General features: G+C 49.1%; 1 protein-coding gene and 1 pseudogene across 2 annotated transcripts in view; one reads left to right on the forward strand and one right to left on the reverse strand.

Moving 5' to 3' along the window:
- The first annotated feature begins 1,588 nt into the window (after positions 1 to 1,588).
- LOC114896655 lies at positions 1,589 to 15,803 on the forward strand (annotated as a pseudogene).
- A 6,518-nt stretch (positions 15,804 to 22,321) lies between these two features.
- CCDC93 (coiled-coil domain containing 93) overlaps positions 22,322 to 27,217 on the reverse strand; it is a 91,066-nt gene continuing 86,170 nt past the window's right edge. For both annotated transcript variants that reach the window (XM_029224740.1, XM_029224741.1), the window contains one exon: positions 22,322 to 27,200. In XM_029224740.1, coding sequence (XP_029080573.1) covers positions 27,147 to 27,200 — 54 coding nt within the window. In that variant the 3' untranslated portion in view covers positions 22,322 to 27,146. The remainder of the gene's footprint in view (positions 27,201 to 27,217) is intronic.

The following is a 27,217-nucleotide window of genomic DNA, read 5'->3' on the forward strand; positions in this document are numbered from 1 at the left end:
ACATCTAAATGCCTTCCTGACAGTTCAGTAAGCCTAAGGGCTTCTCTGACCACAGCTCCCCGCATCTCTGTGATCCCTGAACAGCCCATCACTTCTGAGATTTTTTGTCAACCACTTGACACTTACGCCTGCAAGTCCAAGTATTTTTATCTTGACTCCTCTGCCTGTTGCTCTTTATGCCCCAGGAGTGAGTCTGTGTGTGTAAGCAAGACCAGTCCCACACAGGATGCAGAAGGCAAAAGTCCTCACTCTGTGAATGGATGATGAAGGGAGAGTAAGGAAGACATTCTTTGTGTCCCTCCTGCAGGGTCCAGATCCCCAAAAATTGCCCCAGATGCCAGGGGTGGGATGCTCAGAGGACCAGGGAAGAAACACTTCCCTCCACTGCAGCCTAGGGAACCTTTCCAGAAAGAGCCTCTTCTGGGCAGCCTGCTCAGCCTGAGGCTGTTCCTAGGGTGTTGGTAAGAAGCCAGTGAATGACTGCCAGTCGAGCTGCCCTGACAAGAGAAGGGGCAGTCTGGGCTCTGTGTTCTTTAGGTTCTAGTCTACTCCCAGGAACAGAAGTATTGCGGCTTTAGTCTGATTTCATTTTGATTGAACTATTTTTTAAAGTGTTAAGAGACTGAAAATGGGGGCTGGGCGGCAGGTTAGGGGAATTTCACTTCTCACTGGTTTCTACCTTTGCCCAGGGGTCAACAAAATATAACCCGATCTCCACCCTGGATGTGAAGACTGGAAGACATACACTAGGGTCAGGAACTTCCGCAGCCGCAAAGGGAAAGCGGGGTGGGAATGCGGGTAGGGATGTGACGGGACGGGTTAGGGATGGCATGGCGAGGAGGTGGCGAACCCTCCCGTGTCAGAGCCTCTGCCAAACTGCCTAGAAGCTGCGTTCTTTCTGCACAGAGCCAGAGAGGGAACTTCTCAAGGCAGCAGGAAGCCTCGCCCGGAAGAGGTGTGGCGAGTGAAGCGGCAGGCAGGATGGTGCCGGGTTGAAGAGCTTCCTGTTTGACATACCCAACACCTGAGTCTCCTAGTTCACCTAGGATGGGGATCCAGGAAACCAGAATCTCTCTGTCCGGTGCCTCTGTTTCCGGATGTCAAACTGTGCCCCAGGCTGGTCCCAGGGATCCGCGAAGGTGGCGGCCACGGGATTCCTAAGCGATTGTGAACCTTCTCCGCGGACTCCCGCGTTGGGGTTCTCTCCGCGCGGCGGGGGCGGGGAGACTCGGCGGGACAGCCTGAAGGCCCGGCTCCAGTCGGCGGGCTCTCCGGACCACCCGCCCCCGCGCACCCCGGGTGCAGCTCTGCTCCAGGGGCCGCCGGCTCGTGGTGGGGTCCACTCTCCAAGGCCGCCCTGCGCACGGAAACCGCGTGCTCTCAGATTCCCAGCCCTACGACAGCCCGTTGCCCCCGGGAAGGCGAGGAGAGGCGGGAAGGACTGGCGCGCCCGGCGGAGCTGGACTCCTGAGGGGTCCCACTTTTTTTTTTTTTTTCCTCCACTGGAAAAGAGGTCCACGAGAGCTCCAAGCAGAGGCGCCAAAGGAGGGCTGCGGCACAATGAGGGACCATGGTAGGACGACCTGGACCCCTCTCTGCCGTCCCCGGGCACACAGGGCCCCCCCCCCCGACGCTCGCACCCTCCCTGTCCACGCTGAGCGCCAGGGGCGCGTGCGTCCCCGCCGAGGAGCCGGGATCCCGCACGCCCCGCGCCATGGAAGCAGCTAACCTCTCGGTGGCCTCCACCGGGATCGCCCTTCGCCTGGGACCCGAAGCCTAGAGCAGCAGCCCAAGCCCCGGTGGGGTCGTCCAGTTGACCCCAGGCGGCGCCGCCCTGCCTGGTCGAGAGCCGCCCCTCTCTGTCTTCACGGGGCTGGTGGTGACGCAGCTGGTGCTGCCGTTCGCGGCCACTTTCCTGTGGAACCTCCTGGTCTTGGTCACCATCCTGCGCGTCCGCGCCCTCCACCGTGTGCCGCATAACTTGGTGGCCTCGACGGCAGTGTCGGACGTGCTCGTGGCAGCGCTGGTGCATCTCGCCCCTGAGCCTGGCGAGCGAGCTGTCGACCGGGCGACGGTGGCGGCTGGGCCGGAGCTTGTGCCACATGTGGACCTCCTTCGACGTGCTGCGCTGCACCGCCAGCATCTGGAACGTGGCGGCCATCACCCTGGCCCGATACTGGACCATCACGCGCCACCTGCCGTACACGCCGCGCACCCGCCGCCGAGCCTCGGTGCTCATGATCGCGCTTACCTGGGCCCTCTCCGCGCTCATCGCCCTCGTGCCGCTGCTCTTCGGCTGGGGCGTGGCGAACGACGCTCGGCTCCAGCGCTGCTAAGCGAGCCAGGAACCCTCCTACGCCGTCTTCTCCACCTGTGGCGCCTTTTACCTGCCTCTTGGCGTGGTGCTATCTGTCTACTGGAGGATATACAAGGCGGCCAAGCTTCGCTTCGGTCGCCGCCGCAGGGCTGTGCTGCCGTAGCCCGCCACCATGCAGGTGAGGCGCGGGTTGAGCAATGGGGATTTGGGGAAGCGGGTCGCTGCGGGAGGAGGAAGCGTGGCGAAAGGGAGAGCTGGCGGTGGAAGTTTGCACACTTGGCGCACGCGCGAAAAGGTTGGCCACCAGCGCAGCCCGAGCGGCCGGGGAGTTTGCCATCTGCTCTCCTGCAGCGCACACCGAGGGGCTCATCACCTGCGCCTGGCGCGCACGCGAAGGGTTCGCCACCTGCGTGGCTGGTGCGCGCGGGAGAAGGGGAAGGGGGCGACATGGGCAGCGTTGCTCTGTAGCGGTGAGGGCACGTCTGATTTCGCTGCGCCCTCTGTTGCTTTTCCCCAGGAGCTATTGTGTCCGTGCGAGTCTTTAGCCGCCAACTTCCTAGTCCCGGCTAGACCAAGCGCGACTGCAGGGGGCTGGGAATACGTCCTGCAGATGAGCGAATTCCTGTGACCATGCGCCCCTTATTTAATGTCTCCACTGCGCCCTCGTCCACACCCTGCTGTCCAGAGGCGATTCCCCAACCCTATCGGCCAGCTCCCTGCCAAGGGGGAAGTGAGGATAAAAATGAATCCAAGTGTCACTTTGCTTTCACTGTCCCAACCCCAGTGTTATCTTTTAGTGACTTTGGAACGAGGTAGAACCGTGGGTTGAAATCCCAGCTGGGGACGTTGGGGCAGTTGCTTAATCTCTGTGGGTTTTGTTTCCTCAACTTTAAATAAGTGAATTCCTACTTCATAGGGCTGTTGGTTTACGTGAGATGAAGCATGCGAGGCACCTAGCGCAGTGCCTGGCAAACGGGGAATGGGGGGCAGAGCTGGCTGGAGCAAGGAGATCCACAGCGCGTTGCCTGGCAATCTACAATGGGCCCGCACATAAGCCTGGAAATGAATGAGATGGAGGAACCTGCATTTGGCAGAACTTCTCTCCATTGTATTTAGAGTCGGGGCTTTCTGCCTTTTGGCCAGACCCTAACAGATGACAGTTCCCTCCTCACCCTGGAAGCCCCAAATTCTCCTTTTGAGTGAATGGGGGTTTCAGGCTCTCAGTCCTAGAGAGTAACAGGACTTATTGCCCCTTTCCTAATACAATATATGGACCAGGGAAAGGGGGCATGAGGGGTGAGGGAAAGAGACGGGGTAATTTCTTCTGTTGTTAGTTTTGTTTTACTTTTGAAAGTTAACTCCGATATTTAGGTTATTCAAACGTGGGTATTTTTAAAAGCAGGCGTCTCGCCAACCCGCACGCCCTTCATTAAATGGCAGAGGAGTTTTGTAGGATAAAATAGGAATGTCAACTGGAAAGTGTTGGTAGGGGAGAGCTTTATTCAGAATTAATGATGTCCTTTGAAAGGTCCCTCGGAAATCCTGGGGTGATCATCGCTTTTCTCTCTGCTGGCCGAGGTAGGGCTGACTTTTACTGGCTACATCAATCCAGTGCGCACCCAGAGACATCGTGGTGAAACGGATGCTAGAAAGGCTTGCCAAGCCTGAGTTGAGTGTTCATTTTTGACAGAACCCATTCAGGCAGGTGATACAAAGCAGATGTGCCTGGTCGGGAGCCTGGCCAATGGGGAGGCCACTGGCAGGGAGAAAGAGCTCTAGGAGGCGGGGCAGCGTGGTGCCCTGATTTAGCCACCTGCTGGCGCCACCTGCTGGGGCCAGCCCCTTCTGCACCTTGTACTGCAAGTCTCTGCTCTAGGACACAGCATTGGTCTAAGTCAGGCTAAGAGTCCTGACTCATATGATGCTGAGATACATCTACAGATGAGATGGGGTTCGAGAACACCCTGCTTCTTTAGGCTCCAGCAAGCTGTCACTCAAACTCCTGGGTAATGTTGCTGAGTCAGCATTTGCAAGCTTGCTGACCACAGGACACCCAGACAGAAATTTAAAATAATGTGCCGGGAGTACTCTCTCCATGCGTTCCCCCACCTGCTTTTGTCTGACCTCCGGGGAAATGAGTCAAGTTGCATTTAGGTCCTGCAAAGTGTCTTTACTGCTTTCTGTGGGTGATGGAAGTACTTAGGAAGGCAGAAGACCTCTGGTCATGAGGTTGTGCACACCCTTCATCTTTTTTCAGGATTCTGTGACTAGGTCCCAACACTAAAATAGTATCAGAAAGGGATCTGCAACAGTGCCTCAATTTTTTAAAGTAGAGAAGGAAAGAAATGCTGACTGAGTTCCCTCTTTCAGGCACTGTGCCACTTTACCTACATCCTCTTATTTAATCCTCAGCGTCCAGACAAATTGACATTACAGTCTCTGTTCGTCAGGATAAGCTAAGATATGCTGCGTAACATAGAAGCCCCAGACTAACGGTTTATCTCACTCTCACTCAAAGTTCAGTGTGGGTCTGGCGGCCCTCTTCCTGCTCAGCTCTCCTCCAGGCGGTAACTCATGGATCCAGGCCCCTTGTCATTCTTGAACTATGCTGTCCTGAACATGTGGCTTCCAAGGTTTCTGTGAAAGGGGAAGCAAAACCTGGGGATACAGCAACTTTTACCTGCCTTGCCCTGAAGTGCCCCTTCGGGTCACAGTCCATTGGCCAGACACTGTGAAAACTTGGGGAGCCTATGGCTCTTTGGTGAACACTAACCGTCTTCGCCACACAGCTCTCATTTTACAGATGATCAAACTCAAGTGCCATAAAGTGAGTTCATCCACAACCACACAGTTATGGGGTGGAAAAGCTGAAGTTTGTCCCAGATCTAAAAGTCACTGTTCTTTTTCACCCCTTTTTCAGTATGTCATGCTCTCTCCAGGAACTTAACTTCTGGGCACTGTCACAAACATCTCACAAGTATCTAGACCTTCATGGGAGACAGGCAGTCATATCCCAGTCAAGGTGGGTCATGGGGATGTCAACTGAAAACAAAAGCACAACCTAAAAGATGAGAATTATGTTTTATTCAGTGGACTTTCTGAGGACTTAAGCCCGAAGACAGCCTCTCAGGTCGCTCTGAGGGACGGCTCCGAAGAGGTAAGGAAGCAGCCAGGATATATAGAAAAAACAGGTAGTCGGAACTTCAAAAGATTACTGTTAATTAAAGAAAACCTGATATCTTAAGTTTGTTTTTGTTTTTTTATAAATTTATTCATTTATTTATCCATCTCTGGCCATGTTGGGTCCTCGTTGCTGTGCACAGGCCTTCTCCAGTTGCGGCAAGTGGGGGCCACCCTTTGCCGTGGTGCACGGGCTTCTCATCGCGGTGGCTTCTCTCGTTGCGGAGCACAGGTTCTAGGTGTGTGGGCTTCAGCAGTTGTGGCACACGGACTCAGTAGTTGTGGCTCGCGGGCTCTAGAGCACAGGTCCAGCAGCTGTGGCGCACGGGCCTAGCTGCTCCACGGCATGTGGGATCTTCCCGAACCAGGACTCGAACCCATGTCCCCTGCCTTGGCAGGCGATTCCTAACCACTGGGCCACCAGGGAAGCCCCAGATATCTTAAGTTAATGCATTTAGCGCTTGTCTATGTATGGGAAGATGCAAAAGTCTGGGCTCATTGAAATCAGCCCTTTGATTTGCACCTTAGCTATTTGGGGCTTGTATCTTGCTTTTCTTTGTCCTGAATCCCCTCAGGGTGCACAGCTCAGTGGCTGATGGCTTGAGGACCACAACATCCTCTGTTTACTGATATGGCAGGCGACATTTTTCATGCACAGCGAGCAGGATCTCAAAACTATGCCCGTGAACACCTTTCCAGGAGAGCTGAACACAGTTGAGCACAGAGGTACTGCCAGCTTCTCTTGGGAGACGGGATTCATTCCCACCTGCATCCTTTTTTTCAGCCTCGTAGACTAAGCGTGACACATAGCGTATATTCTGCCCTCACCACACACCTCCCATTGGTTATGACTGTTTCCTTCTGCCCTGTGCCTTTTACTGCTTAGAGGAAGAAAGAAGCAAAGCCAATAGAGATGATTTGGTTGGCTTTTAAAATGCGACATCAAACATTTTGTTCTTTTTAATTATCTGATATCTGTGCACAAGTTGATACTGGGGCTATTTTATTCATTAGGCACAGTGAAGACACCACCGAGAGCCACCATACTTATAGGGGCCCGTGGAAATAGTTTAATTTTAATTTATTTTAGAGGAAAAAATGAATATAATTGTTAAGGAATATGTAATCATGAGCCCAGCCTTGATTATATTAGTCTTTATAATAATATGGTCATAAAATATAATTTTTAATTTTTTTTTAATGGAGGAAGGACCCACAGAGGCAAGGATGCTTCGGGCTCGTGAGGGTTATAATGTGGCCCTGGTTGATACCCTTCACTCATTCACTCAATCAATAAACATGTGTTGGGAGACAGTGTGCACAGTGGTTAAGAGCATGGGGTTTAGAAGCAAGGAGGCCTGGATTCCAATTCTTTCTGTGCCACTTATTAGCACTTCAGCCAAGTGAGTTCATCTCCATCTGCATTTCCATCTGTAGGTAAAATGGAAATATTGCCATCTGCCTCTTAAAATTCTTGTGAAGAATAGATGAGATAATAGTGTATATGGAGTAACTAAAATAGTAAACCCTAAATGATAGCTGCTGTACTGTCTTCATTATTATTTTTTGAAATTCTTCTTATAAATTATAAGTAATAAACTATTATTTTATACCTCTTACCATTATAGGTGGGTTTGTTATTTATTTCTTAACAATTAGTACAAAGCTTAGTGTCTTAAGACAACAAAAACGTATGAACTCACAGTTTCCATGGGGCAGGCATTGGGAATGGCTTAGCTGGGTGGCTCTGGCACAAGGTCTCTTGTGGTTGTAACTGTGGCTTGTTTGCATGTCTGTTAGCAGGACGTCTCTACAAGGCTGCTTGAGTGTCATCACAACACGGCCGCTGGCTTCCCCTAGTCTGAGACAGTGAAGCAAGGAGGCAACTGCAGTCAGTGCCTTTTATGATCTGGTCTCAGAAGTTATATTCCATCACTTCCCTTATATTCTATTCCTTAGAAGTGAGTCACTAACTCCCGTCCATACTCAAGGGAGGGGGAATTAGGCTCCACCTTTGGGAAACGTGTCAATGAACCCGTGGACATATTTTAAAACCCCTTCAAAAGGACACGGAGATGGTTCAACGTTACTTGACTGACTTGTAGTGACCTATGCATCAGACGATGTAGTAGCCTTTGAGGTTTCATAGAAGTGGTCTCTGATCTCAGGGGATTAATTTTAGTAAGCCACAATTACAGAATTAATAATAAATTCTTATAGGTGCTTTTCTAGAAGTCTGTCCAGAGGGCAGTGATCCCAAAAGACTGATAGTGTACGTGAAAGCACTTTGGAACCTGTAAAGGTCAAAATAAATTTGTAGTATTGAGCTATAGCATTTATGATGACTTGGATCTGAATTTTAGATAATGTTATATTACAAAATATTTGGCTCTCCAACCCAGTTCTCCACATTAGTAGATTTGTGTTGCAAGCATACAGTATATAAGCCCTAAGTGACCTGAAATCTGTACAGAGCCCTCGACGTTTTTGCCACTTTTCCAATGTTTAGTTGTCATCTGTTCCTCTCCAAAGACCAGCAGCTGGTGGGCTTGTGTACAGAACCACGTGTGGGACCTGGGTTCAGTCAGAGCTCAGATATGGGAAGAGGATGGTGGAAAATCATCACCCTTGTTCTGATTCCAACTACTAAAAGAAATATGACTGAAACACATTCCCATGCCAGACTGCAAGGTTATTTTAACTTTAGAAAAGTAAATTGCATTAATCAAGTTGTATCAGTGGTAAAAAATACATCTGGCTTATGGTTTGATTCTTTTAAGATTGGCACTGAGAGTTTCCAGAACTACTTAGGTGGATGAAGGAGCGTTTTCTCTATACTTTTAGAAATATCCCTGGCTTTCCCCTCTCTATAAACTTCTCCCTTGTTCTCTTACATCATTATGCTCATTCTGGCTCTTTACATCTGCTTCCATTTCTCTTTTCTCTGATTGGACTGCTGGGGAAGAGTGGAAAGGGCAGGGGGAACGAAGGGGGATGTAGATGAGCATGGTGCAGGGATCATGTGTTTTCACCAATGACATTTAAATCCATGTAGTTCTTGGAGAAAATTGAGCTTCTCAGTGGAAGAATGACATCCAAACTCCTTGGTCATTAACCCTTTGGTAAGTCACAGAATTCGCTGAAGATCGAACAAACCTTTGGACTTGCTGTCCAGAAAGGCACGTAGACATTTGCTTGCCCAGCGTGCCTAGGGCACTCCCTGAAGCCCATCTCTGGAGAGTGATGCTCAGCCTTTCCTCCTACTGGCTCTCCCAAGGGATGGAACCCACAGTGCAGCAGGAACTGGAACTCTCTGAGGCAGGGCCGTGGTGGTCAGGGGAGCCATGGCCCCCTAAGAGGGCAGGTCAGAACACTGAGGCTGGACAATGCGTGTGCAAAAGGCAAAATCTCCCCTCTCTCCATTACACTGTACTCCTTCTGTGCAGAGACTCTCTGGCCTGGGAGTCTAGGCACCTCAGGGTAAGAGCACTTGCCTCAACAGATGACCTTCCATTGGCCTCCACCCATAAAGGGGGGTCACTAGATCAGATGATATAAGAGCAAAAACAAGTGTCGTGTAACTTTAATTAGCACACTTGATTACAATTTCCCCTTCTCATCATTAACTCCAGTGGTGCCTTAGCCATTCCAGAGTGACTAACAGCCCCGCCAAATCCATGTTTTCCAAATATAAGAATAATAGTAATTGTACTTTATGTTATCATCATACCCAAAAGTTTAGCAAAACTGTACTCTGTGGTGTATATAATTACCCTCAAGGGAAAATTAATATTTTTCAAGCCCAGTAGTGCTCTGCCTTTATTTAATTTTATTTTTTTTACATCTTTATTGGAGTATAATTGCTTTACAATGGTGTTTTTATTTTATTTTTTTACAAGAAAATGTCCTTAATTTATTTTCTGGCTTCTTTTGCACAAGAGAAGCAGTTGAGAAGATTTCCTGGTCTAGTTTGTCAGACAAGCTAGACAGCTCCTGTTTACTTTGAGGGGCTATTTTGGTTAGTTATCTCTTCAAGATGCCTTTACAAATGCAGCTTGGAGCTTGGTTATCTCAGTACACCTTGGGCAGAGAGAATGGAGCTCTGGATATCCCAACTCCTGACCCTCCGAGCTCTGGTTAGAAATGGGGGATTCCAGTTACAATCCAGATTGCCTTCAACCAAAATCGGAAACGCCTCAGTGCCCTCTGCCCTCTGCCCTCTCTCAGATGTTGCAGGGCTTGATTAGTCACTAGGGTTAGTGTGTCTCCTCACGCCAGCCTTGTGAAGAGCCTCACTGTACGGGGTGCCTGACCATGCGTCACAATGCAAACTGGTTGGTCCCAGAAGTGATTAGTAACCTTCCTTCTTTCTGCTTTCCTTTTCTAGTTCTTATTAGGTTGTTCTTCTGACAACATTAGAGGTTTACATATGTTTGTGGGTACTTTCTGTGGCAGCTGGAATTTTTCTTTTCTTAATTGGGGGGGGAAGGGACAAGGGGACATGAAGCTGACATTTCTGAGGTCCTGCCATGTACTACTGTCTCACTGTCATCCTCCAGGAAGCCCACCATATAGATAAGGTTCTTCATGGTTGGAGATGTGGAAATGGGGGCTCCGATTGGAATTCTATCTAATCACTAACTTGCTCTGATCCTTGGTTTCCTCATTCCTTCTTTACTGGCTGCTGTTATAACTGAGTAAGTTGGTGTGTGGGACCACATGGCAAATACTAAATGACTCTCAGGAACTGTGAAGGTCTGAGATTTTAGCTTGTTTGCAAGCAAACAAGTCGGCCTACCCTAGTTTACTGGACGCTGGCAGAAGGCAGGAGACTCCCGGATCAGAGTCAAAGGCCTTTATTACTCATGGTACACAGGCAGCACCAGCTTCATGTGTGCATCCGTCCCCCTTTCCTTCAAAGTTCCATGGGAGTCACATGGAGTGGCCCACTGGATTGGCCTCACAAGTAGTAGAGAAACTCCCAGATTAGGGAACTCAAGTCTGTACTGGCCAGGGTTGGCCAATAAGTAAACTTGCCCTTTGCTCTTAGGAAACATGAATCTTTTATGATGTGTTGCAAGTAAACCCGCCTTCTTTTCTACTGGGAGACACTATCTCTATCTTCCAAGGCTGTTTGCTCTTCAAACATCCTTGACAAGCTAGTCCAAAACAAGGGCTGTCAGTGTCTTTGCTAGCAAAATGTGCAGAAATGCAAGAGACTTAGAGTTTTCGCCCCCAAATATCTATTTATTCAGTAAGTGTTTATTGAGATTTTAATATAGGCCATATATTACAAGGTGCTGGGGACTTTTCAGTGGACAGGACACACGTGGTCCCTACCCTCCTGGAGTGTTGGTCGTGACACAATATTCAGAATGACGATTCAGAATCCATGCCCTGATATCAGAGTGCTTATGGGAATAGTGGGACAGCATATTTGAAATTGGGACTTGATGGGGAATTCCAGTATGTAGTCCCTATATCCACAGTAGGTGATTAATAAATCTCTGAGAATATATTATCTGGCTGATTTGGTCCTTAATTAATTTTAGGTGGAAAAGCCTCAGACTCTATGGAGATGTTTAGGTGAACGCATCTTTTAGGTCATGTCCCCTTCCCCTTCCCTTCCCTTCCCTGGCAGAAAGAAACCATACAGGCCTGGAACCAAACAGATTGGGCAGGCACCTTGGTTCTGCTTTGCCCTGCTTGTATGGCCTTGGCCATGACATCTGATGTCTCCAAACTTCTGTGTGTTCAGAGCACCTGTCTTTTTACAGCAGGACCAAAAAGTGGCAGGTGCTACTGGTTGTGTGCCTTCAACAGTCCGTATTTTTGCCTTCAGATTAGTGGATTCTAAGCCAGCGTCAGAGGCTTCTTAAACCTGAATGGTCAGTTTTCCCACAGCTGTGCAGAGGAAAGTCAGGGCCAAGAGGCTGAGGAGACACCCAACCAAAGAGGAAAGACAGAGAAGCTCAGGGCTGGCCCCAGAGCTGGGTGCCAGAGCCCCTAGGCATTTCCTAGGAAGCCGTAGATGTCCATTCTGAAAGCATCCCAAGCACAAATGTGATCCTAAGATAGGTTCTGTGTTTTCTCAACTGTGAAATGGAGATAATCCCTCGAAGGATTGGTGTGAGGATGAATTAAAGTCATTTGTTACAAGTGTTTAGCATAGTCTCTGTTTTACAGCAGCTTTTCTAGAGTTCTTCTTAGTGTCTTTTGGTTTACTATTGGATATTACATTTCAAGTGAAAAAAGCCAACCTTGTCAGTCTCCTAGCAAACCAGGGGGACTGCCTTTTCTTTCTACTGCCTTTTCTGTTTCTCTTCCCCCAGGATCCCTTTGAACTGAACTGACCCCATGTCTTTACTTCTGTAGCATAACAAGGATTTGGAATTGCATTAACCCAGGGAGGAACTCAAGTGCCTGGGAGGTCATTGAGGTCACCGGAGAAATGGCTGGGAAAGTGCCCATTAATGAGCTGAGTGGGACAAAGACAAACATCACCTGCTACTTCCTCTTGTGCTCTGATACTCTTTTTCCCTCCGGAAAATGGACTGCTGTGATTCACGGGGTGATTTCAGGGTGACACATTTTATCCCCCAGGCTTCCTATGGTGGATGATGGTGGTCTACTATGAGGGAATTGGTCAGTGTTATCTCTTCTAAAGAGGAGAGGTGACCTGCAGCTCCCATCTGTCTTGGGGGGACCGGAAACCTTGGGATGGCTCATTAAAGAGGGGGTGCCCGCTGGCCCCCAGAGGGTGTGTGTTTGCCAAGACAGGACCTTTGTAAGGGGCAGAGGGATGGAGAGGAGGGAAGTGCTGGTTGGTCACCACGAGAGACCTTTTCCTTCTCTCTCTCCAAGTGGCAGCGGGAGGATGCTGGGTTTACACTAACAAAAGAAAGGACTCAACTTTGTCCATATTGCCATGATCTGTTTCAGGCTGACCTAGTGGTTTTCTGAATAAATAGAGATGAGGGTGGGGGGAAGTAGCAGAGACCAAGAATTTGAAGGTAGAGCTGAGGGTGAGGTTTGCCAGGTCAGACCACGTGGTCGCCTTCTTGGCTCCCACCGTCCTGCCCCAGGTGACAGGAGACAGGGCTCTTCCTTCTGTGGACACTGAAGTGCCCCGCGGTTGGGTGGCTCTCCTGGTGCCTGCTTCCAGTTGTGTCTGGGAGGGAAACTAGATGCAATCCTTGCCTGGGAGCCCCTTGCCTCTGAGTTTTCTCCAGCATCATGACTGGCAGCATTCCGGGAAGGAAGAGAACTGCAGGTGCAGACCATGCTGTTGAAATGTCAACTTAGCAGCTGTTTCCTGGGCACCTGTCAGGTGCCAGGTGGTGTTGCCAGGCAGGTGCTGTACAAGGAAGACCCAGGCCTGCCATTGTTCAGCTTGGACTAGAGGGGTGCCACATATAACACCCATGATCACACACATTGCTACAAAGGAGGGGAACATGGTACCAAATCACAGGGAGATGTGATTGAGTTTAGAGGGGTGCTGACTGAAAAAAAAAAGCACAACATAGGAGTTGTGACTTAAGTTTTATTTGGGGCAAAATGAGGACTATAGCCCGGGAGACAGCATTTCAGATAGCTCTGAGAAATCGCTCCAAAGAGGCAGGGGGGAAGGTCAGTATATATGTGATTCTGGTGAAGGTGGAGTACATGCAATTGAGCACAAAATCAGCTCCCAATTTAAAGTGAATCCCTTTAGCACAGGAGTGTATAATTTCTTGCAGTACTGATGTTTACAGGCTGCCTCTCCTGGGAACGTTGTGAGGGGCAGGCCTGGGTTTGTCCTCTTTGGGGCCCTATTCCCAGCCCCGCCTGCCTCCATGAGTATTTTTTTTTTAACATCTTTATTGGAGTATAACTGCTTTACAATGGTGTGTTAGTTTCTGCTGCATAACAAAGCGAATCAGCTATACATATACATATGTTCCCATATATCTTCCCTCTTGTGTCTCCCTCCCTCCCTATCCCACCCCTCTAGGAGGTCACAAAGCACTGAGCTGATCTCCCTGTGCTATGTGGCTGCTTCCCACTAGCTATTGATTTTACATTTGGTAGTGTACATATGTCCATGCCACTCTCTCACTTTGTCCCAGCTTACCCTTCCCCCTCCCCATATCCTCAAGTCTATTCTCTAGTTGGTCTGTGTCTTTATTCCTGTCTTGCCCCTAGGTTCTTCATGACCTTTTTTATTCTTAGATTCCATATATATGTGTTAGTATATGGTATTTGTTTTTCTCTTTCTGACTTACTTCACTCTGTATGACAGACTCTAGGTCCATCCACCTCACTACAAATAACTCAATTTCGTTTCTTTTTATGGCTGAGTAATATTCCATTGTGTATATGTGCCACATCTTCTTTATCCATTCATCTGTTGATGGAAACTTAGGTTGCTTCCATGTCCTGGCTACTGTAATTAGAGCTGCAATGAATATTTTGGTACATGCCCCCACTTTTTTTTTTTTTTTTTTTTTTTGCGTTACGTGGGCCACTCACTGCTGTGGCCTCTCCCGTTGCGGAGCACAGGCTCCGGACGCGCAGGCTCAGCGGCCATGGCTCATGGGCCCAGTCACTCCGCGGCATGTGGGATCTTCCCGGACCAGGGCACGAACCCGCGTCCCCTGCATTGGCAGGTGGACTCTGAACCACTGTGCCACCAGGGAAGCCCGACGCTTTTTGAATTATGGTTTTCTCAGGGTATATGCCCAGTAGTGGGATGGCTGGGTCATATGGTAGTTCTATTTTTAGTTTTTTAAGGAACCTCCATAGTGTTCTCCATAGTGACTGTATCAATTTATGGTCACCTTATCTTTGATAAAGGAGGCAAGAATATACAGTGGAGAAAAGACAGCCTCTTCAATAAGTGGTGCTGGGAAAATGGGACAGCTACATGTAAAAGTATGAGATTAGAACACTCCCTAACACCATACACAAAAATAAACTCAAAATGGATTAAAGACCTAAATGTAAGGCCAGACTATCAAACTCTTAGAGGAAAACATAGGCAGAACACTCTATGACATAAATCGCAGCAAGATCCTTTTTGACCCTCCTCCTAGAGAAATGGAAAAAAAAACAAAAATAAACAAATGAGACCTAATGAAACTTCAAAGCTTTTGCACAGCAAAGGAAACCATAAACAAGACCAAAAGACCACCCTCAGAATGGGAGAAAATATTCGCAAATGGAGCAACTGACAAAGGATTAATCTCCAAAATTTACAAGCAGCTCATGCAGCTCAATATCAAAACAACAAACAACCCAATCCAAAAATGGGCAGAAGACCTAAATAGACATTTCTCCAAAGAAGATATACAGATTCCCAACAAACACATGAAAGAATGCTCAACATCATTCATCATTAGAGAAATGCAAATCAAAACTACAATGAGATATCATCTCACACCAGCCAGAATGGCCATCATCAAAAAATCTACAAACAGTAAATGCTGGAGAGGGTGTGGAGAAAAGGGAAGCCTCTTGCACTGTTGGTGGGAATGTAAATTGATACAGCCACTATGGAGAACAGTATGGAGGCTCCATGAGTATTGAATGGTGAGTGCTGTGCACCCAACGCGCTCCCAGTTCTCAACCATGGGGACTTGGTCGCCCAGCTTAACAGGTCCTGGAATGCCTCGGCCAGCGGGGCGGGGGCTCAAGCCCGGGTGTGACACCAAGGCGCCTGCTCTTAACTGTCTCCCCGTCCCCCACTTTTTAGATCATATTATTTGACATTGTAGGGACCACCACTCGCACTCTCTGAAGAGCCTTCAGAATTTATTTTAATCTATGGTTTCAAGGACTTTTTCACCTAATATTTACTGATGGAGTATGGGATCAATGCATCTTGAATGAGGCTGGAGGGGAGGGCTCGGCCAAGGTTGGAGTGGCCTCATGTCGCTGTACCATCCAATGATACATTTTATTTTTGAATTCCACTTTTCCTTTGTTCCCAGGTGAAGGAGGCCCCTCACGAGGCTGAGATGGTGTTCACGGCACGTTGCCCTGCGGTGGCCCTTCAGAATAACAGAGCCTCGTGGCTGGAGCATAACGTGAAGTGGGCGGCCGTGATGGTGGGCGTTCTCATCGGCGTGTTCGTGCTGTGCTGGAGCCCCTTCTTCCTGACGGAGTTCATCAGCCCTCTCTGTGCCTGCAGCCTGCCCCCCATCTGGAAAAGCATATTCCTGTGGCTTGGCTACTCCAACTCTTTCTTCAATCCCTGATTTACACGGCATTGAACAAGAACTACAACAATGCCTTCAGGAAACTTTTCACCAAGCAGAGATAAACCCAGGGCTTGGAGAGACGCGCAGGTAGGGTTGTGGGGAGGGAACTGGGATTTCTCCCCTTCACTGGAGACCTGGGTGGAAGCCTTCCCCACAGCTGAGTATTAATGACGTTTGGGAACCATACCACTTGGGCCTGGACTATAGGAGCAGCAGTGCCAAAGGTTCTCCAGTAAAACAGCAAATGGGTGGCAAGCGTGCAGCAATGTCCTCTTGCCGTGTATGTGGCAGACATTGCTAATTGATCTCGGCACATCTCCCCACTGAGGAGGAACTTGGCCTCAGAATCCTTTTCAGACAGCACATCGGGCAGTTACTGCAAATTGCCTAGAATTCATACAAGAGTCAAAGCTGACTTGCCCTTCCTTTATCTAATTACCATATTCCTCAGCACAGGGCCCCAGTGGCCTGTTTTGTGGCCCACTCAGGAGCCTGTCTTCTTTGTGAAACAGCCCTCCCCTCACTCTTATCCACCCAATTCAACTTATCTTTCCCAAATTCCAAGGCAGTGTATCCCAGTTTGGGTGATAAGGATCATCTGAACTTTTGTTTTCTAAAAAAATTGTCCAGTTCAACCCATATCTACTGAATCAGACTTGTAAAGAAGAGGTCTGGTAATTTATATTTTATTAAATTCTCTAGATGATCTTTTTTTTAATCAGTGAGAGACACTGCTGGATGCTTAGGCTGCTCTTGAGAGCAATTAAATTGGCATTTCTGGGGGTTAAGATCCAGGCAGTAGTGCTTTTTTTTTTTTTTTTGGTACGCGGGCCTCTCACTGTTGTGGCCTCTCCCGCTGCGGAGCACAGGCTCCGGACGCGTAGGCTCAGCGGCCATGGCTCACGGGCCCAGCCACTCCGCGGCATGTAGGGATCTTCCCGGACCAGGGCACGAACCCGTGTCCCCTGCAACGGCAGGCGGACTCCCAACCACTGCGCCACCAGGGAAGCCCGGCAGTAGTGCTTTTTAAAGCTCCCTGGGTGATTCCACTGTGCGGCCGGCATTGGGAACCCCTGGTGAGGCCTTTCCTCTGCTCTGTACAAGGGAGAGCAGCTGTGAGAAATGTTTCCATTACTTCACCATTCTGACTTGTATACGTAGTAAAGTACTTTTGAAGCATTCATTTCTGGGTTCAGAATCATTCACATGTGATTGGTCACACACATGGATACATGTTCATATGTACATACACTCACGTATATGTCACTGAGATGGGGAAAATGTCTGTTGTGAAACTAAAACACAAACACCACCACCAACCTCTCCCCCCAAAACTGCCATAGTGAATCCTGGCCTTTCTGAAAAAGATTAAATGTGGCCACATATGGAGGAATCCAAGGGCCTTGATGAGGGGGTGCCTGGACTAAGTCATCTTGGCCAGAGTCTACCTGACTTTGGAGGTGGCTGGCTGCCTATTGATTAGGTGTTTTAATTTACATGAAACAGTTCACCCCACCATTGACTCACTTGATGTCTGAGGTATGCAGACCATCTTTCAACTTACACTATAGAGTTATCTGTACTTCGGAGTTTATCAGAATATAGGTCCACTGGGCCTTTTCCAAAATCTTTGGGACAGATAGAATCTTTTTTTAAATTTTAGAAATGCAATATGGTGTGTAATCCATAGATTAATTAATACCCCCAGCTGGTCTGAGCCAGCAGCCTCTAATCAAACACATGGGTACTTCTGCAGTAAAACGCATGAATATTTACACTGTGAGAAAAGAACTAAAAACTGGGTCAGATCAGATTTTATCATCACATGCGTTAGAAACCACCTTTGTTTCCTGAGCTTTCTGTGCTTTGCTATTGAGGACCCGTATAACCTCAAGCCATCTGAGGTCCCAAACTTGCTCAGCCCTGTTGAGAGGAGGGATTCTGCAGGGAGTCTGGGAAGAGTACGTGGTCCAACCATTCCTTTGTTGCTAGAGGACGGGACATCACACGGTGCTTGGCATGGCCCCTAGGACAGCCTTCTTGGAGTCGTATTTTGGAAATATGTTCTTCTCTTTCATTGAAGGTGCTTCAAGAAATAGTCTTATGAAACGTAATCAATGCCTTTCACATAAAGCTGGAGTTGAACTCATCTGATTACGCCCTTTGTGAAGGCATGTTTTCTTATGATAACGGGAACTTTTAATCGACCATGTTTCCGTTTTCATTCTGATCAGGAGGCAGAACCAAACTTATGGCTTAACTTTGGAATCTATATAGGAAGGGGTAACCTACTTGTGTTTGACGTTCCTAGCCAGTCTATAATCCCAATTCTTATTTAGGTTCTCCCTATTCTAGCGTTTTATGTCTTATTTATACTTTACCATCATATTCTGTGTATTTCCTACAAGCTACCTCAAATCCTCTGTGAACTGAGACGGGGAAGAAAGGACCAGGAGATGACTGACAACCCGGATGCAGTGGAACAGGTGGGCACATCATTACTGATCAAATGGCGTCCTCAAACATCGTCACTGGTGGGTTTTAAGGGCTATATGTAGCTCAAGCTTGGGGCTAGTGAGGATTTTCCCCTCTTGGTTGAAAGACGCTAGGTGGTGTTAATGGTCTTCTCCCCATCCCTCCCCTCATAAAACACACAATCAGGAATACATTTAACAGTACTCTTTATTGAGCACCCACCGTGTGTAGCTGCTATACTCGGTTTCATATACAAATACTCGTTTAATCCTACATCTATCCTACAAGGTAGGTACTGTCCTCATTTAATCACGTTCCAAGAGGGTGAGAAGCTTGCCTGTGGTCACACAGCACATGGTAGAACAGTACCTGGACTCAAGTCTGCCTGAATCCAAACATGGGAAAGTGAAGGGAACACAACAGAAATCTGACTGGACTCCATGTTTCAATGTTGGCTTGCATTTCGCAGCACGGGACCCATACCTGGTGTAGTGGCTCCACTTGCATTGCTCTGGTTGGATTCCAGGCAGGAGTCTTAGAGGAAGAGTCTAGGTATGGTTGGGGGGTGGGGAGGGGCATGCAAGTTTTTGGTTTACTCTCACTATTGGATAGGATGCTTTATCACTGTGTTCATTTGGCCCGGGCTTTGACTTAATGCAGGATCATTATGGAAGCATCCCAGGCAGAAGGAATCATTTATGTCGAGTTCTTCTTGAAGGGTAGTTGTTTGCCGGCTAACTTGATGGCAATTTCTGTTGGACCTTTCAGAGTTGAACTTTTTCTTCAGTTAGTGAGGCCTTCCCTGACTACTCACTATAATTACAAAATGCTCAGTTTCTGAGACAGATCCGTTGGTGACTAACCTTATGTAAGGATGTACTTGTAATTCTTTTCAATACAGAGTATCAGAAATAGAAATCTACAAACTGATGGATTTACAATAAACATTGCAGGAACTCCCTTAAGCCTAATGTCTCTGTTCTGCCTCAGATCTCTCTGCCTGTAGGACATGAGGGAGAGAGGGTTGGGAGGCTGTAAGAGGAATTAATCTGTTCCTTGCTAGAATTTATTTGCTGATTAAGTTATTACTAAAGGGTCTTCATGTCCAAATCCAATTCCATAAAGTTCCAGGCCTGTAGGGTGGGTGTGGCTAACCTGATAGTTTTATTTTGTAAATTTAGTCCTGCATAAAGCATGCTACTTTTCTCCCCTTTATCACAGCCTCCATGTTTCTTCAGGCGAACCTGAAGGGAATCTGGATTCTGCTCACGACTGCTGTCCTCTGTGAGCATCTCTTCCACGTGTGGGTACCAGCCCCAGAAGCCCTCTCTTCTGGCGCTTGACCTTCTCCCTCCACACTGAAGCTGGATGATATAGAGAAGTGTCTTTTAAACTCCAGGTCACAACTTGTTATGAAATCAGTGAGTGATCGTCTCAGACAGCTGTGTTCTCAGTGTCTGTACACAATCACTACAGAATCTGGGTGGCGCAGAGCAACAGGCCTTCACTCCCTGCTAAGGTGTCTGTGAGTTGCTGGGATTTCACTGATCCAGGCTGGGCTCTTCTGGGCTCAGCTTCAAACTGTGGGTTGGTCTCCGTCTGCTCCATGTGTCTCTGAACCTTCTCGGGCCAGCAGGGCAAGTTCTTTTCCAGAGAGACGTGCAAGGGGACAAGCCCAGCACACAGCACATTCTCAAACCTTTGCTCCTATCAAGGCTGCTAATAACCCACAGACCAGACCGAGCCCAAAGTCAGGGGTGGGGAAGCACATTCCAGCTGCCAGGGTGCCATGACAAACGTGTCCGCTCTGGGGAGTGAAGAATGGAATCCAATCATTCAATGTTTAGCATTTTTCAAAAGTTACGTAAGACAGGAAAAACATCAGAGTGTAGTGTGGAAAGGGTAAGCACTGTCTCATAAAACCCCTTCCAGGCATGTTTCAGCTGGAGTATCAGTCACTGCTTAGCCGGACTCCCCACTTCTGTCCTTGCCCCCCCCCCCTGCAGTCTGTAGTCAGCACAGCCGCCAGAGGGGTCTCTGCTGAAATCTTCTCAAAACCCTCCAGTGGTTTCCCACACAGGACGCCTTCCTGCCCCTCACTCACCTGCTGGGCATATGCTCGTACCTACAGCTTGACTCTTGCTACTCCCTCTGCCTGGAATTCTCTTCACACGGTATCTATCTATGTGATTCATTCCTCCACTAGTAGTGAGGTTTTGTTTATTAATATTTATTTAATGCTAAGAACACAGATAGCCTAAAGAAGGGGCCGACAATTAAAGAACAATCTTTTTTTTTTTCTAAATAGGATTTTCGTAATAAAACCATTAGTGATTCAAACCTCTAAAACAGAAAAGCACACAAATCTAGAAACATGCACAACATATTTTCTCTCTTACTGGAATTAATGTGACAACACCTAAATATTATCTTTAAGAAAGAGCAATATTAAAATTGTGCAAAGAGACAGTACCCATAGCTTTTAAACCATGAAACCAGTACCTGGCTTGTAATCAAATGAAAGCATGTAAAACAGTCTGCAGTTTATAGAATTTAAAGAAAATCAGGGTGACTAAAAAGTGAAAGAAAGGCAATAAGGCACAGGAGATACTCTGTAAAACAGGATGCTCCCATGACGTCTACCGCAAGCTTGGATGAAACCAGGAGGCTCTGAACGCCGAGAATCACTGATCAGACGGATAAAATGTGGCATCTATGACAGGCAGCAAATTACCTGGCTGTCTGGTAAAATTTCCAGAATATAAACTGAGGTGGTTTTCAGTAAAGAATGCAAAGTCATATCCCCTGCCTACGCATTATAAAATCGTAGCCATCACCACCAAACCAGACACTTCGCTTAGTCAGCACACTGAGGCAAAATGCGATAGTGTACGTGTTACCTGTTGGTACACTTTCCCCTCAGAAGTGTACCTCTAGGAAAACCGGTTCCTTTGCCTGCTTGGGTCTATTCCCAGAGCCTGACCCAGAGCAGAAGCTCAAATTTTTGTTGGTTGAATGAATGAGTGAACAGGGATTTATTTTTCTCATGGAATAAGAAATAAGGAGGCAAGCGGTCCCCACATTGGTTCGGAAGCTCGTCGTGCCTTCAGGGAGCCAGGCTCTTCCCAGCCTTTCGCTCAGGGTGCCGGATGTCCTTTGTGATGGTCTGGAAATGGCGAAGGCTGCTCCAATGCCCTGCTCTTCCCCAGCCAGCTGCCGGAACAGAAGCCCTTCTCTGCATCTCGTGCCGATCAGCAGCAGGAAGGTCTCCTCCGTATTGGCCATAACTGGGTTAGACACCCAATTACGTGCATGTCTGTAAACCAATTCTTGGCAAACAGAAACAGAATTCTCATGACTGTTTTAGGACAGCTGTCACGATTCCTCTCCTGGGGCTGGACACACTGCCACCCAGAGCTGGACAAAATTGGTTCTGCTGGTCAGGAAAGGGATCACCCACATCAGGTTTCCACATAGGACAGGCACAGCTCCCCTTGGACCATGACTCAGAGGTCCCATCTCCATCTTTTAAAGCCCAAAAGCCAGAGGAACACGGGTTGTGCTGTGATCCTCGTGAGACGGAGGCAACCATACAGCAGCCCTGGTCTGTCCCCAGGATGCAGCCACTTCACCGTCCCCCGACCGCGTCCCCCTCACTGCCACCCAAACCCACTCACGTAATCAGAGCAGAGCCACTCTCACTGCTCCGTCTCCCTGGAGCTGTTCCTCCAGAAGAGAAGGGCGCCCTCTTCGCTTCACTATTTCCCCCAAGACCCAAGAAAAGGAGATTAACTACTTTGGGCTCAAGGACTTTCAATTCCTAAAGAAAGCAGATTTACTGAACAAGAATCTGATGTCCTGTTTCTATTTTTTAGAATAGTAAACAAAGTTAAAATTTAAAAACTTTATTTTTTGAATAGATAATACATGTAGATGGTACAAAATTCAAAAGGAACAAAAGGTACAGAGTGAAAAGTCCCCCCCAGTCCTCTTCCCGGAGGCACCGAAGGCTGTCAGGTTCCCGTGGATCCCTTCAGAGGCACTCTATCTGTACACACACACGTACGGACATGCACAGCCACAGGCATTTTTCTCCATCCCCTTCCTTTTTTTTTTTTTTTTTTTTTTTTTAAGAAACAAACACTACTAAGCCAAGAGCTCTTTTTCCCCCACTTAACCATGCATCTTAGGGATCATTCCATGGCAGTACATACAGAGTGGCTTAATATTCCATTGTATGGATTTGCCACAATTTATTTAACCGTTGCCCTATGTTGGTGTAGTTTCCAACTTTTTACTATTGCAAATAATGCTGCAATGAAAATCCTTGTCTATAGGAAAAATCCTTAGAAGTAGCATGGCTGGCCCGAAAGATTTGTGCATTTGCACTTTTGATAGAAATTGTCTGACTACCCTCCACGGGGTTGTACTGTTCATACTTCTGTATCTAGAATGCTGTATCCCGGGGCTACTTCCCACTTCTTGGTTTCATGTGGCTCAGTCATTTCAACCAGACAAGTTACCTTTACGCATGGTTTACTTTGAGCCAAAACATACTCATGAGCTAATCACTGACAGTAATGTGCTTCCTTTCTTCCCCCTTCCCCCCCATCTACATGGGGAGAAAATACTTCTGTAAAACATAATTCCTTTGAAAGGCCTGAAACCTCTGACACCCTTCTCATCCCAACCATCAAGGTTAGAGTGTAACAAAGACTCTGGGATCCTCTAAAGCTGCTGAATAAAATTGCCTCCTTGTTCTCAAGCTAAGCATAAAATAGATGAAAGGTTCAATCTATAATTTGCTAATACAGGGATGCATAGCTGCAGTTTGGAGAAGCTGTTTTATCCAGCCAGAATTTCCTGCTCATCCACTCTAGCCAGATGCTGAGGAGACGGCGGGGAACGATACAGGTGAGGTGCCTGCGTTTGCTGCTCTTACACACCAGAGGGGAGGGCAGGCAACACACGTCGCAAAAGACTACGTAAGAGTTCAACAGTGACGTGTGCCATCAAGACAGCGCAGGGGAGAGGGCAGTGTGTGGTCAGGGCTGCAGGCTGACACTGAGGGGTCTGTATGAGCAGCGGGGGAGGGGGGTCTGGGAAAGCCCTTGCCCACGATCTGGGAGGGAGGGCGGTCCAGGCAGAGGCAAAGCAGGTGTGAGCCCGGCACTTTTGAGGAACTGACGTAAGGCTGACGCGGAGAACCCGTCGTGGTCCCCACGCTGTCAAAGAGGCTGCAGACCAGACACTAAATCTCCCCTAATGTTTTTACACATTTATTGTGAGAACAGGGGAGACCATAACATTATTTTTTAGTAGCATTGTCAGCCTATCACCATGTGCTGTGAGAGGGAGTGCTGTGGGCTGGCGGAAAAGGACCAAGAGAGGGCCTGGGGACTCTGAGGACGCATCACACAAGGCCCCTCTCCCGGCCAGCGCTCAGCCACCCGGACAGGCAGCGGGCCCTCACCCTACGGGGGCTCTTCACCGTCCGGCTCTGCGGCAAGTCGTGCTTTCCTTGAGGCCAACACTGGCCATGAGTGACTCATAAAGTACCTCCTTCCTCAGAGTGTGTTCTAAGCCAGGGATCCCCGACCCCCGGGGTGGTACCAGTCCGAGGCCCGTCAGGAACCGGGCCGCACACAGGAGGCGAGCGGCGGCGGGCAGAGCTTCATCTGCTGCCCCCCGTCCCTCGCATCACCGCCTGAACCACCCTCCCGCCGCCTTCTGTGGAAAAACTGTCTTCCACGAAACCGGGCCCTGGTGCCAAAAAGGCTGGGGACCGCCCACTAACTGCAGCTCAGGCTCCGCCTAGTAACCGTCAGCACGCATTGCTAAAAGGCCCACTGCCCTCTCACACTGATCACCCGTCACCTGCAGAGAGGGCAACACAAGGCCGTGCTGAGACGACAGAGCTCAGGGTGGCACAGGTGCGCAGGCCACAGCTGACGGCCCACAGTGCCCTCGGGCAGGGCTGCTTTGGTTACTACAGACGCGATCGGGGCTGTCAAGCTGACAGCCTGAGGCCTTCCCCATCCCCCGCGCCCAGTTTCAGGAGGCCTGGAGCTGTGGAGTTCGTCAGCGAGCGGATCCTCAGCCTGGGAAAGGCCTCCTGTCTTCTGGCCCTGCTGCCGGCCCAGTGGACACCGGTAGGACCCGGCTCTCCACAGAACATGGGCAATGAACCCACACCCAATTAAAACCATACCCTGCGGACTCTAAGAGAGCTCAGGCCTGACGAATTTGGGCTGTGCCCTCCCTGTTAAAAAGGGAGACAGGCCCCTGGCTTGTAACCTCAGCGCCTCCCTCGGGGGTGATTAGCTGAGCCCAGTGACCCAGGAGCCTGAATCCATGCCAAGGACAGCAACAAATATGTCCCCAGACGCCTCGTGATCGTCTAGCACGTCCTGCTCGCAGCAGCTCTGATTTCCGTTTAAACCGAAGCAGCCCCGTGTACTCCCTGAGGGGCAAGTGGGAGGGAGGGGAGCCCCAGCCCACAGACTCCCCGAGAATCCCAGGGCACCTGCCGTCAGCAAGCTCACTGCTCTGACTGAGCAGGGACAACGGACCGCTCCCTGGGGAAACCCTGTTCCTCCCGAAGCACAGGTTTCCTAAAAGTAACTTATTTTTTAGCTCCAGAAAAGCCTGTGGGGTTAGCAGAACAGCCAGCCATGCTCTGTGGGTGCACAGAAGGACACAGTCCTGGGAGGGCCCCCTGAGGGGCTTCTGAAATGACCAGGGCCTCGGGGCATCTCCTCAGCCTCTGAGGCCTAACCGTAAAGCACATTTTATGTCCTCATTACTCACAAGGGCAGCATCCGCCCTGTGGCTTATCTGTGGCAAACAGAATTCTCAAGACGGACTTCTGTAGTTTAATTCAAAATGTGCTCAAGGAACAGAGATTGATTTATTATCTGTCTTAGGCCTTGTAGATTAAAAAATGGGAAAAGATATCTACTGATACCTCCCTACACCAAAACCAAACCAAACGAAACTCTTTAGAAACAGCCCAAAGTAAACGCCCCTACTTTTAGAAGAATTATCGGCTGCTTCGGGTTAGTCGTGCCCTACCTTCCCCAGTCATCTAGAAGAAGGACCACCACAGCCTCCGATACTACCTGTTCCTCTTCCCTACCACCTGTGGATAATACATGAATCATCTAATTGCTCAAAAGTTGTTAGTTAGGGAATGGGTCCACGAGCTTCTCAACACGATAACCAAGATGTTTCTCTGAACCCGAAATAGTTTCCAGTCAAACTGTCGTCTCCCTCCCCTGCCCTCGGAGCACCAACTGCTCTTTGGCAGTCACTTGCTTCAACTTCATTGAGTCCTTTCAAAACCCACAAAGGACCAGGGCTCAGGGCAAGTGGAGAAGCGCATGGCCCAGGAACGGTGCCCTTATCACTCAGGCACCGGGAGTAGCCTTCTCACGGGGTGGGCCTCGCTGGGAGGACACAGAAGCCAAGGGCTGTTAATCCAGCAAGAAACTGTTAAAGTCTGTACGCCATCAGCCCCACTTAACGTATACATTAGGGAACTAAATATGAGCACGGTGTCCCTGTGGCTGCACCGAGCGCCCTCCTTGCATGTTTGAGCTTTTATGTTTTATGGCCCAAACCTGCTGACTGGTACATGTGCAAGGCTCGTGTGGAATGACGTGCAAGCCTCGTGCTGGGTTCACTGACCCCAAGCTGCCAGGTTCCTCAGGGCTGGGGCAGGAGAAGTTCTGTCTGGATGGACTGCTCCTTCCAGAGGAGAAACCTGAGCCCTCCACCTTCCCTTCAAGGCCCTGCAAAGGCGGGTCTCAGCCCACCTTTCCAGACTGGTCTCTAGAGCCTCCTGCAGAGACTGGCCGCTCACTCCTCTCCCCACAAGCATGCCTTGTACTCTCCCCACACCCTCTTATACTTTATCCAAAATGGCCTTCCCACCAATCTCTGCTATTAAATTGCTATTCCCCCTTCAGATCCAGCCCAGACCCAGCCTGCTCCACGAAGCCCTCTGGATCTCCGCACACCTCGCCGCTCTTCCTGCTGGGACGCCCTCTGGCACCTGCTCACGGCCAGTCCCTCCGCCACTTACACGTTGGCCTGGACGGCAGTGGCTGGTGGGAGAGCCCATCTCCAGGCCCAGCCCTGACCTGTGCAGAGTGGAGGGCATGTGATGTGCTCTTGGTGAGGGGGATGCACAGGACCATCCACAGGGTGGCTGGGACTCACAGGAGAACAGGGCGAGGTGAGGTGTCATTCTTACTTACGTGTCCTCAAGCTGAGGGCCCTGCTTTCGATTTCTGGTGAGATGAACTTGAGCGGAGCGTGAGGGTGAAGCCAGGGCAGGTGCTGAACTTTCTTTCTAGTTGCTACACCATCAAGCCTGCTGGCTGGCACCCGAGGGGACGGGAACAAAAGGCACCATGGGCAAGTGAAAGGCCCAAGTGAGCAAAACTCACCTGGGCGGGTCATTCAGCTAAAAGCCTTGTTTGCTAAGAAAAAAAAAAAATCCCAGTGGTCAAGCTCTGGGGCCACTCGCTGGGAGCCTGGCTGCTGGGTCTATGCCACCCTGCTCGCTCCCTCAGTGCCTCCTTCTCAGCGGCTGCTCAATTAACATTACTTTATTCAGAGTCCAGACAAACATGGTACCTTCATATGTGCAATGTCACTGGAGAAATAAGAGCTGAATCGACACAGAGAACGAATACTGCCCACATTTCTTCAGCGGAGGATGGGTGTCATCCAAGCCACAGTGGTTGCCCCATCTGATTCCATCGACAACAGTGGAAGCAGATAGGAGAAAGGGAATATCCAGGGTGTCGAGATCATCACACCTGCATCTTTGCTGCAGCGTTCAGAACCATTTCACCATCTTGTAGTTGATACACGGCATTTAGAAAAAGACATCAATGACGTACGATGCCGCCTGGGAATTTTCAGGAGGCCTTGGCTTTCACCTTGGACAGCAGCACCTCGTTCTTGCGGCCCTCCTGGAGGGGAAGCAGAG

The sequence above is a fragment of the Monodon monoceros genome, unplaced genomic scaffold (genome assembly GCF_005190385.1).
Source record: "Monodon monoceros isolate NGI ecotype Baffin Bay Population unplaced genomic scaffold, NGI_Narwhal_1 Super_Scaffold_16, whole genome shotgun sequence".
NCBI lineage: Eukaryota > Metazoa > Chordata > Mammalia > Artiodactyla > Monodontidae > Monodon > Monodon monoceros.